The sequence below is a fragment of the Triticum aestivum genome, chromosome 1B, assembly GCF_018294505.1.
Source record: "Triticum aestivum cultivar Chinese Spring chromosome 1B, IWGSC CS RefSeq v2.1, whole genome shotgun sequence".
Taxonomy (NCBI): Eukaryota; Viridiplantae; Streptophyta; class Magnoliopsida; order Poales; family Poaceae; genus Triticum; species Triticum aestivum.
Window position 1 is genome coordinate 31,660,804 of NC_057795.1, and position 11,536 is coordinate 31,672,339.

An 11,536-nucleotide genomic window follows, 5' to 3' on the forward strand; every position below is an offset into this window, starting at 1 on the left:
ACGCGCGCATCGCCTTGTCGTAGCCTGCGAGGTCATCGATGACCCTCTGCTAGGCGGGGTTGTTCTCCATGTCCGCGGCGGCGGTGTGGTGGTCGGCGGCGGCGTAGTGGGGGTTTGGTAGAGGGGTAACCGAGGCGACGTGGTTGGGTAGCGGGGTGGACTGAAGGTGAGTGGTGAGTGGAGTGGTGGGTGGGTGGGCTTAAAAGTAGAGAACGAAACCGAAAAGGCATGGGCCATCAGCAACTACTATAGTTAGTTTAGTACCTGCCCTTGATCAAAGCACTAGTACTTACCCCATTGGCATTGCCCACAACGTTCAACACCTCAGGTCCTGGGTTCAAGACCCAGGCAAAACCTTTTTTTGTTTGATTTTTAATTTTTTAAACAAAATTTGATACATATGTTCAATTTGCAGCAAATTCAGCAATACAAATTCAGTCATAAAAATTCAGTGTGCCTCAAATTCAGTAAAGATGGACACATAAGCAAAAATGAGTTGCATCAAGTTCAGTTTGCATCAAATTACTTATGTCTGGTACATTTGAAATGAGCTACATTTGAACTCTAGTAGTTTCTTCACTGAATGAACTACATTTGAGCTCAATGAGCATCAAATTACTCAATGAAGCACTTACTGAATGAACTAAATTTGAGCTCTGCTAGTTTGAAACACTCAAATTTAAGTTTCTGCCAAAAAACACTGAATTACAAGTGCAACAACACTGATTCATCTGAACTCATCAAACATGTTGACTCTTTTGTTCTTGGGCACACATCCACTTCTTGTTGCTGCACTTGGGCAAACTGATTCAACTCTTCTTCTCTTGGCCTCTTCTTGTTGTTTCTTCTTTGCTTCTTGATCTTGTTTCTTCTTTGCTGCAATAGCTCTCTTTGCTTCTTGCTCTTCTCATCTCTTCATTGCTGCCTCTGGCTTAGCTGCAATTGCTTCAATTGCCATGGCCTCCTTCTCTTCTTGTAATGCTGCTTTTCTTGCTGCTGAAGCTTCCATCTTTGCTGCTGTTTCCTCAGCCTTCTTCTCTTTTGCTGCTCTTCTTCTTCTGGCTGCCTTCTCTGCTCTCCTGATAGCAATTCCTGCCTCGTTGCTTCAGCCTCCTCTGCTCTCCTCTCTGCCATCTCATTCATTGCCTCTAGTGCTTCATCTCTCCTGGCTGCCATCTGCCTTTCTTTGTCTCTTTTCATCTTCAACAACTTCATGGTCAGGTTGCCACCATCTATAGCTATTATTGTATCTGCTGAAGCTTGAGAACTGGATACCTGTAATATGAATGATGAATCTGGCAGAGTGCCTTCAGTTTCTTCTCTAGGTACAGGCCTAGACTGCTGCATCTTAAGAAGCATTGTACATCCAAAGTCTTGCACCTGTGTATAGCCAATCATCACATGCTATCATCACTGGTGTATCATATTAAATACAACCTAAAAGAAATGGACAAAAAAGATTAGAATTTACCTGAAAAACAACTGGTGTATCATATTCATCATCTTGTTGCTGCACTGGGCAATCATTCTGTGTGGCATCGACATCCTCCTGTGTAAGTTGTCCATCATCTTGTGTGACATGAACCTCCTCCTGTGTGACCTGCCCATCATCTTGTGGGACATGAACCTCCTCCTGTGTGACTTTCCCACATCTCGTTGTGCCATAACGGGTTCATCATCAGACACATCCTCAGGAATAGCCCTTGGCGTCCATCTCACTGGTAGTTTTGGCAAAATGCCAGCTTTTATAGTGTTACATCCTTTGATGTTGTGGCCCTGTTCATGGCAGTATGAACATGTTATTGTGCCTCCATGTCTAGTCAATACCTTTGTGCCATATTTCTTTTCAAACTCATAAGGCTGCTTTCTCCTCTTATTTGAAGGCCTCCCAACTTTCTTTTCATAGAAAGGTGGTTTGATTTCACAAGCATTCATCTTCTGCCACTCACTCCTATCTCTGCAAGGCTTGATAATTGGCTTGTATGCTGACTTGAATGCTTCTATACTGTAGCAGGAGTGCACCAAACTCTCTGGGTCAATTCTCTCATGTCTACAACATGCAATTGCATGGTGGCATGGAACTCCACTAAGATCCCACCTTTTGCATGTACAACTCTCTTCCTTGAGGTCAACAATGTATGTCTTGCTCCTGTTGTCAACCTAGAAGATGCCATCACCAGCCCCTGAAACCATGCATGTAGCTGCCAGCTCTATATTCCTTTCAATTTTTTTCTTCTTATTTTTGGGCATACAGAACCAGGCCAGTTCTCTGCCTCTTTTCTTTTGTTGTAGAATCTGACCATGAGCTGGGTTTTGATTTTCTCAATCATTGATCTGAGATGCATCTCCCTGGCCTCAAGAATATATTTGTTGAAAACCTCACAGTTGTTGTTCAGAAGGATATCACACTTGACCAAGTCTCTTTGGAAGCCCCTAACCCAAGTGTTGGGTGGTAGCTGCTCAAGCCATTTGTATGCTTCTAGGCTGATGACCTTCATTTCCTCCATGCTTGCAGCCCACAGCTCTGGTGTTGTGCTCCTTGCACACTTCCATAACTGGTTCTTAAGAACATCTCCTTTGTGTGTTTGCTGAAAATTCTGCCATATATGCCTAACACAGTGTCTGTGCTCTGCATCAGGAAAGTGCTGCCTCACTCCCTTGATCAACCCCTTTTGCTTGTCTGACATTATAGTCCATGGCTCTGTGTTCAGAATTCCCAAGTCAATCTTCAGGTTTGACAGAAACCACTTCCATGTGTCAGTGTTCTCTACCTCAAAAACTACAAAAGCTAGAGGGTAAATGCAGTCATTAGGATCCATGCCAACAGCACACAACATAACACCTCCATACTTTGTCTTCAGGTGGCATCCATCCAAAAAATGACAGGCCTACAGACTTGCATGAAACCCCTTTTGCAGGTATCCAGAGAGAAATAACAACTTCCAAATATGCCATCATTGACACCTACAAAGAAAGAGCTGTCTGGGTTTGATCTTTTGAATTCTGCTGCATAATCCCACATACTGTTATACTGCTCTAACTCATCTCCTTCAATGACTTTCTTCACTAGTCTGCTGGCCCTTCTAAGTTTGCTCCTTGTTGTTGTCATGTTCTAGTCCTTCTGAACAACCCTTGAAAAATTCTTCCTGTTCATGTTTTCATCTGCTCTGAATGAATCAAGATACTTTCTTGCCATGAAGGGAGCAGCGAATGACTTGACACTCCATTCTTTATACAGGTATGATTTGGGTTATACTTCTTGATCATGAATCAGTTGATTCTCCCATCAAATGATGCATACAAAGACCATGGATACCCATCTTAACAAATGCCTTTAACTCTTTTCCTATCATTTCTAGGGCACTTGATGTCAACCCTTTCATGACAGCTATACTCCTTGATTGCCCTCCTCAGTAACTCAACACTAGCAAATGTCTGACACACTTTGAACTCTGGTTTAGCCAGGTCCTCTTCTCTAAAACTTTTGAAATTCAGCTTAACCTTATCTTCATCAGATGAAGGCAAACACATGTCCACATCTTCAGTAGGATCACCAGCTTCTTCTTGGACTGCTTTACCTTTGCCTTTGTCACAATCAACATTTTTGTCAAACAAGTCATCATCATCTTGCAGATCAATGTCTGAATCAACAATTTGTGGAATATAATCTTCATCTAAATCCTGCATTACTGAATAACCAACCGTGTCTGCTGCATCCATGTTCAAACACCTAGAGGATTTACTGGCCCTAAAACCAAACTGAGATGAAAGGTAAGTAGTTCCTGGCTGGGGTGGACTTGATATGAAATCATCTTCTTCTGACTCTGCTCCACTTTCTGACTCTGTTTCATCTTGCTCATGCACTTGATCAGGCTCATGCTCTTTATCATGCTGAGGCAGCTCCTATTCCACTTGAGGGAGCTCAGCCTGCTCCTGTCCACTAGAGTGAGCCCACCCTGCTCCTCTTGCTGCTGTTGTGTCTGCTCTTCTTGCTGCTGGTGTGCCTTATCCTTCTTTGACCTAATTCCACTGAATTTGGCAAATGGAGGATTCTCATCATCAGAATGAACAGGAACAAGAGAAATATATGATCTCGGGCTCTCATCATGATCAAGAAATATTTGCTGAAAATGATTCCCATTCAGAACACAATCCTTCATATTCCCTGTCATAGTGTTGTCTCCAATCTTAATCTCTCTTAATCCATTCTCGTACACTGTCAACCCAGGAACACACCAATAAACCCTGACCCTGCCCTCAAACTCATACCCAATTTCCTCAACCAGATTAGCAACAACAATAGGTGTCCTGTTATCTATGTCACAGTAGTCATACCAAATGGAGTGGCCTTTGTGGTAATCCCTATGCTTGCCTACACAAAGGAAATAGCCATCATGTATGACCTCAACAGAGAACTGGTTGCTTAGGGACATTTATGAAGGTTCAGTCAAGCTGAAAATATCCAGTTAACTCCAAAAGTTCACACATTTATGAAGGTTCAGTCAAGCTGAAAATATCCAGTTAACTCCAAAAGATCAGTTACTGTATCTAACCACCAGTAGCTCAGTTAATTGATTAAGCATGACCTAACCAAGGGTACTGAGCAAGCAGTAAAGTAATGTAATTGGACCAAAACAACCAAAGTGGCAATGCTCAGCTATTTTACTAAATCAAGTTCAGACATTTCATTATTCAGACAGGTTAGCACATATAAATTCAGTTATCTTACAGAGCAAATTTCATACATGTTGCAGAAAGAAAGCACGGATTCATGGCCTCCACTGACCAAATATATGATCTTTCATGGGCAAATTGATCATCTCATGCGCAAAACGATCATATCATATCATGATCAACAACCAGGCCATATAAAGCAAATAAACAGGGGAAGAGCGAGCATGGCCTCCCCCTAACATGCTCCAAAATCAAACCCTAATTTTGCTATGCAAACCCTAAACCATCTCTAAATACAAGATCCATAGCACATCAGAAACCCTAGCTTTGATATGTGGCCCTGCTAAACGTCCGCGGCTAAAACCCTAAACCCCACACCATCCGTGGCAAAAAGGGAGAGAAATAGCTCAAACCCTAGCACCTGTGCGCAATTGACTCGCACGCAAAGCTCTTCCCCGGAGCTTTCATTGACAGGTCGAGCACAGAACCTGCCGGCGACGGTGACGTACCATAAAGGGGTGGCGAGGCATGGTCGTCACGACGCGACGGTGCGAGAGGGACGTCAAGCAGGCCCCTCCCAAATGGCGCGGACGGCGGCGGCGCAGCGTCCGACGACGATCTCATGGTGTCGTCGCCACGCTCGCCCACGCCGGAGACGACGAACCACCTCTGCAACGCCAACGAACCAGGGGAGAAGGGAGAAGCAAGGGAGTGGCTCGGGTCGGCAGCGGGTGGGCTCGGTCGGAGCGGGTGGGTTTCGATCCGACCAGGTGGGGGATGTTTTAATAACGGCCAGTTTTGCAAAAAAAATCTGCGTGCATGCGTATTCGAGCGGCTGGGCACATGTGGCAGTTAAAGCACACTTGGCATCGGTTGACTCGGGCCAGCTCAGCGCGTACATACACAAAACCGTATAATGGACCGTAGATGACCCTTAGAGCAAGTTTGATGACTGTATTTCGAGTATTTGTAATCACAGAGACTAAAGCTAACGCGAGTGCAAGTAAAAGGACCTGTAGTGAATTTTTCTCTTTTAAAACAAAACAAAAAGGCCTCGTCGGTATGTATGGTTTTCCTTCCATCTCCCTCAGTCACCGCCCACCAGCCCAAATCGCCGCCGCCTCGCTCTTCCCTGCTCCGGCCACCGCCGCCGCCGGCGGCCACGCCCCGCTGCTTACTCCCACCCTACCCCTCCAGCACCCTGTCTCTATTCCTCGTCGCCACATCGGTAACATCCCCCGCAGGTCGCTCCACCGTGCCGCTGTGTGGTGGCCGTCGACGTCGCCGGCAGGGGCCTCCCGCGCGCTTCTCCAAGCCGGCCTTGGCTCGCGTCGCCGGCCATGCGTGGCTCGGACCCAAATTCTTTTCGCCCGTTCGCGGAGCCGGATAGGGAGGGGGGCGGAGATGCTCTGAACTTGAAGCCGAGATCTTTGGAGTGCAGCAGATGGACTCATTTTTCTACGACCGCCTACACATGCTATCAGCGGTAAATTTCCTCATACACTGTTGCTAACGGAGCAAGATTTGTAGCCAAACAATGATTTGTTTTCCTGGTTTAAACAAAAACGAAGGATTCTATATTGTTTCACCTATCCATATCCATACAAAAAGATGACGCATTTCTGTATGGCAGGGCTGCGTGGTGGTCGTTGAAGTCGCCGGCCCCGCTGTACCACACGCTAGTATCATCCACTTGCTCTGAATCTGCCTAACTCCAGACCATTTTCTTCCACACGCTATCATCCACTTGCTCTGAATCTGCCTAACTCCAGACCATTTCTTCCACACGTTGCTCTTATCCTTTTGCGGGTGCTTCCGCGCGGTCTCATCCTGTTGACCCGCTGAATATGCACAACTACATCTACATGCCATTTCTCTTCTGCATAGATCTCACGCTCTCATCCAGCTTGCCTGGATCTGCACAGCTGCAGGCCATTTCTCTTCTGCATAGCGCTTGTAGTGTTTCCCTGTGTTTGCAGTGTGAGAGCCAACATGGCAGAGTTTGTAGTCAGGCCACTGGTATCCACGTTGATGAACACGGCATCCAGCTACCTGCTGGACCAGTACAAGGTGATGGACGGCATGAAGGAGCATCGCGAGACCCTCAAGCGCCAGCTACCAGCCATCTTGGACATCATCCAAGATGCGGAGGAGAAAGGAGCTTCCCGACCTGGAGTGCGTGCTTGGCTCGAAGCACTCAAGAAGGTGGCCTATGAGGCGAACGATGTCTTTGATGAGTTCAAGTACGAGGCCCTCCGGCGTGACGCCAAGAAGAAGGGACACTACAAGAAGCTTGGCTTTGACATCGTAAGCCTCTTCCCTGCTCGCAATCCCATTGTATTTCGTTACAGGATGGGCAAGAAGCTGTGCAGGATTGTGCGCACCATTGAGGTCCTTGTCAGAGAGATGAATAGATTTGAATTCAAACCCACGCAGCAAGCACCGCAATCCAAGCAGTGGCGCAACACAGATTCCATAATAATCGACTCTGAGAAGGATATTGTTAGCAGGTCCAGAAACGAAGAGAAGGAGAAGATCGTGGATATATTGATTGGTCAAGCTGGCGATAGGGATCTCATCGTCCTTCCCATTGTTGGAATGGGCGGGCTGGGCAAGACCACATTTGCTCAACTCGTGTACAATGATCCTGCAATCAAGGAGTATTTCCAGCTCCAGAGGTGGTGTTGCGTGTCAGATGATTTTGATGTTGTGAAGATTGCAAACAACATCTGCGAGACCAATGAGATCCATCGTGAAAAGGCATTGCGGAACCTTCAAAATGAAGTAAGTGGAAAGAGATACCTTATTGTGTTGGATGATGTATGGAATGAAGATGCTGATAAGTGGGAAAAACTCAAGACCTGCCTGAAGCATGGTGGCAAGGGGAGTGCAATACTAACGACCACTCGTAAAGCGCAAGTGGCTCAAATTATGAAGATGTGTATTGATGATAGCCATAACTTGGGGAAGCTACATAAAGTATTTCTGAAGGAAATCTTTGAGAACAGAGCATTTTGTTTGCATAAGCCAAGTGCTGCTGAGCTAAGTGGTATGGTTGAAAAGATTCTGGACAAATGTGGGGGCTCTCCTTTAGCTGCCAAAGCCTTTGGATCAATGTTGAGTAACAAGAATAGCATGAAAGAATGGATGAATGTACTAACCAGAAGCAACACTTGTGATGAGGACACAGGAATTTTACCTATACTCAAGCTCAGCTATGATGACCTTCCATTACACTTAAAACAATGCTTTGCTTTTTGTTCATTATTTCCCAAAGATTATGAGATTGATGTTGAAATATTAATTCAGCTATGGATGGCACATGATTTCATACCACTAAAGAAAGGTGACCATCTTGAAAAGGTAGGCAAAGAAATTTTTGATGAGCTAACTTGGAGGTCATTCTTTCAAGATGTCAAGCAAACCTCTCAAAGAGAATATCAGTATGAGCTCCGTTCTAGAACAATATGCCACATTCATGATCTTATGCATGACATTGCCTTGTCTGTTATGGGAAAAGATTGTCTTACTATAGTCGATAGGCCTAATGAAAAGGAGTTGTTGTCAAAAGGCTCTACTCGTCACATGTTCTCATCATATCGCCATATGGGAATGCTTTTGGATGATTATCTGAAGAAACACTCTACATCTCTCCAAACACTGTTGTATCCAGATAGCTTCAGTCGAGGCTCAGCACCACACTTGTCGATGTACAGTCATCTGCGAGCACTGCAACTCTTTGGGTTGAGGAAACTTCCACTCCGACCAAGGCACCTACAGCACCTGAGGTATCTTGATCTCTCATCCAACTGGTGTATCAAGGAGCTTCCCAAAGAAATAAGCGTATTGTATAATCTGCAGACTCTTAATCTTACCTTCTGCATTAATCTTGATCGACTTCCAAAGGATATGAAGTATATGACTAATCTCCGCCACCTCTATACAAATGGATGCACATCATTGAAGTGCATGCCTCCAGACCTCGGGCAACTCACTTCCCTACAGACTCTAACGTATTTTGTGGTGGGTTCTAGTCATGGTTGCAGTACTATTAAAGAACTACAAGACTTAAATCTTGGTGGTGAATTAAAGCTATCTGGTCTTCACTATGCAATAGAAGAAGATGCTAAAGCATGCGGCCTTGGAAACAAAGAGAAACTCACACATTTATCTCTTGAATGGAATGATGATAGTACTGAACTGGACCAGCAAAGGAATGTGCTTGATGCTCTTAAACCTCATGCCGCACTGGAGTTTCTACAAATAAACTCCTATAAAGGTATTGGATTCCCGACATGGGTGACAAGTCTTAATGTTCTGCAGCGTTTGACCGAGCTCCACCTAGATGGTTGTACAATGTCTGAGGAGTTTCCCCAATTCGGTCAATTTAACGCCCTTGAGGTTCTTGTTTTGGAAAGGTTAAACAAACTGCAAAGCCTATGTAGTCACAATTCATCTGCTGCATTTCCAGCACTAAAAGACCTCAGATTAGCAAATTTGGAACTTTTTGAGAGATGGGTGGCAAGTACAGAAGGAGAAGAACTAGTGTTTCCTGTACTTGAGAAAGTTCAAATTGAGAACTGCCCAAAGCTAACAACTCTGCCTGAAGCACCAAAACTGAAAGTTATGAAGCTAAGAGAAGAAAAAGCTCAACTATCCTTGTCAATATTTCGATCCAGGTACATGTCTTGCTTGTCTAAGTTATCTGTGTTTGTCAAAGATACAGAAGCAACACCAACACTGAAGCTCGATCAGGATCGTGAAGTATCTCTTTTGGAATTGTGGGTGGATGGTTGCAACTTTTTGTTCCCCTCAAATCCATCACAGCCAGCAGTTGCAGTCTGGAAATGGTTTGGTCAGCTAGAGGAATTAGTGATCGAAGATTGTGATATTCTCACCTACTGGCCTGAAGAAGAGTTTCAAAGCTTGATATCATTGAAGAGTTTAACCATCGATAACTGCAGCAAGCTAATGGGATATCGTACTCGAGGAAGGGATCAACTCCTGCCAAATCTAATAAAACTAAGGATATATAATTGTGAAAGCCTGACAGAGCTTTTCGTTCTCCCCACATCTCTTGTGCATATTTTCGTTGTTGATTGTGATAGTCTTGAGTCCATACTGGGGCAGGATGATAGAGAGTTGGAGAGTCTACAAAACTTTGATACAACAGCATCGTTGGAAAACTGCAGTGACCTTGCACCCACAAGTATGCCAGAGCAGTCACTTACAGCCAGAATTAATCCTTTGCCATGTCTCAAGACTTTATCAATAGGTGACTGTAAGAAGCTTCGTTTCGTCCCAGCACAGTTGGATGCTCTCCTAGATCTGTACATTGATAATTGCAATGTTCTGGAGTCGCTTGATTGTTTGGGAGACCTGCCGTTACTGACAACACTAAATCTTCAGAGGTGCAAACGTTTGGCATCTGTTCCACGTAGTTTTGCCAATTATTCAGCCCTTCGGGAGCTCACTATTGAATACTGCCCAGCTATAAATATGAAGGCTCTTTATGGACAACGGCTTGATAGCCTTGAAATCAAGGATCTGTCTCATGCTGGTTTATGCGATCCTGATGAAGGTACCTTTCAATTTCTTTACTTCATTCTGTTTCTCCTTTTCCCCCTTGCATATTGTTACAAATGTACACCTTGCGCCCTGCAGTTTGAAGTTTATTCAACTTCCCATGTATTTTCGCTTTTGAAACACATTTGGCATGTCTGTTTTTCTTTAACTCAATGTCAAGAGGCTTGTTAACAGAGTTTTCATGTCTGTTTTTATTTAAATCAATTTTAAGAGGCTTGTCAGCAGAGTTTTCATGTCTTGGGGTAAGGAGAGCGGCGATTTGCTTTCAGTGTGCTGGGGGCCATTAACTTTGATCCAGTGAACTTGGATCAGAGCTAAATCGTTATTTCCAGTGTTTATTGTATTTCTGCACAACAATAAATATAATTATGCAGTACTATTGACCACAGATGTGACTGTATTTATATTTTCTCCCGTAGGTGTTAAAATGAACCCATGGAACCTCGTGTGATCCTGCTGAAGGCACCTTTGAGTTTCCTATTCTACCGTATGTGACCAGAAGCTTCGACAAAACGAATTCCAAGTTGCAGAACTGAAGAATGAAGACCTGAAACCTGTTTGCTGTGTGCATGAACAGTCCATGTTTGCTCTGTGCAGGCTGCAGTCCAGTTTCTAGCTGTTTGTTTTCATTTTTCCTGTGTGGTATGCTGGCAGCAGAGGTTGTGTATCTGTTTTTTGTTTGCCAGAGCTATGATAATAATTTTGTTCCGCAAATGAAAGATCATTAGGTTAATCCCTGCCACCAGGGGATCATTCAGTTCTATTGGCAACACTGATGCAGCTGTTAAGTACATAAACTAGAATTATCCTAGCAGAACTAGCTGTAGATAGATATCCAAGCAGACATTAGTCTAGTTCATCTTCAGACTTGTCCTAGCAAAACTAGGCGAGCATAATTTTCTACTAATTGAACTGCAAAAACGTCGTATATTTAGGAATGGAGGTAATACTTGCAGTCAGAGAAAGGTACTAAATATAAGACGTTTAGGAACGGAGTAGTACTACATAGTTAAAGTTGTAGGGCAAATTCATGCGCATCTATTGCCACCCGGCACTCAACGGAACAAAACGATCAGAGAGAAGAAGAAAGAACATTTCTTTTAGGAGCAGAAGAAACAGCGTACGAGCAGCGCTTTGTCTCGCTGCTGCGAGACAGACTGTGCGCTTGCCACAGGGCCCAGTAGGACCTGTCGCCTGATTCGTTTATTGTTTTTTGAAACCTCCTTTTTCAGTCTTGTTTATATATTTGAAACATTCTAAATACATATATTTCAGA

The 11,536-nt window shown here is 44.2% G+C and overlaps 1 protein-coding gene across 1 annotated transcript; it reads left to right on the forward strand.

Moving 5' to 3' along the window:
- Window positions 1–5,868: 5,868 nt before the first annotated feature.
- LOC123105309 (putative disease resistance protein RGA1) lies at window positions 5,869–11,017 on the forward strand. The gene is made up of 3 exons (XM_044527355.1): window positions 5,869–6,160; window positions 6,308–10,255; window positions 10,680–11,017. The coding sequence occupies exons 2-3, from the start codon at window positions 6,667–6,669 to the stop codon at window positions 10,709–10,711; spliced, it is 3,621 nt and encodes a 1,206-aa protein (XP_044383290.1). The 5' UTR covers window positions 5,869–6,160; window positions 6,308–6,666; the 3' UTR covers window positions 10,712–11,017.
- Window positions 11,018–11,536: the final 519 nt, after the last annotated feature.

Bases quoted from the DNA above. Each gene is read 5' to 3' on its own strand.
- LOC123105309 (XM_044527355.1), top strand. From the start codon at position 6,667: ATGGCAGAGTTTGTAGTCAGGCCACTGGTATCCACGTTGATGAACACG. The intron at 10,256-10,679 runs GTACCTTTCAAT...TTTCTCCCGTAG, and splicing joins TTTATGCGATCCTGATGAAG to GTGTTAAAATGAACCCATGG.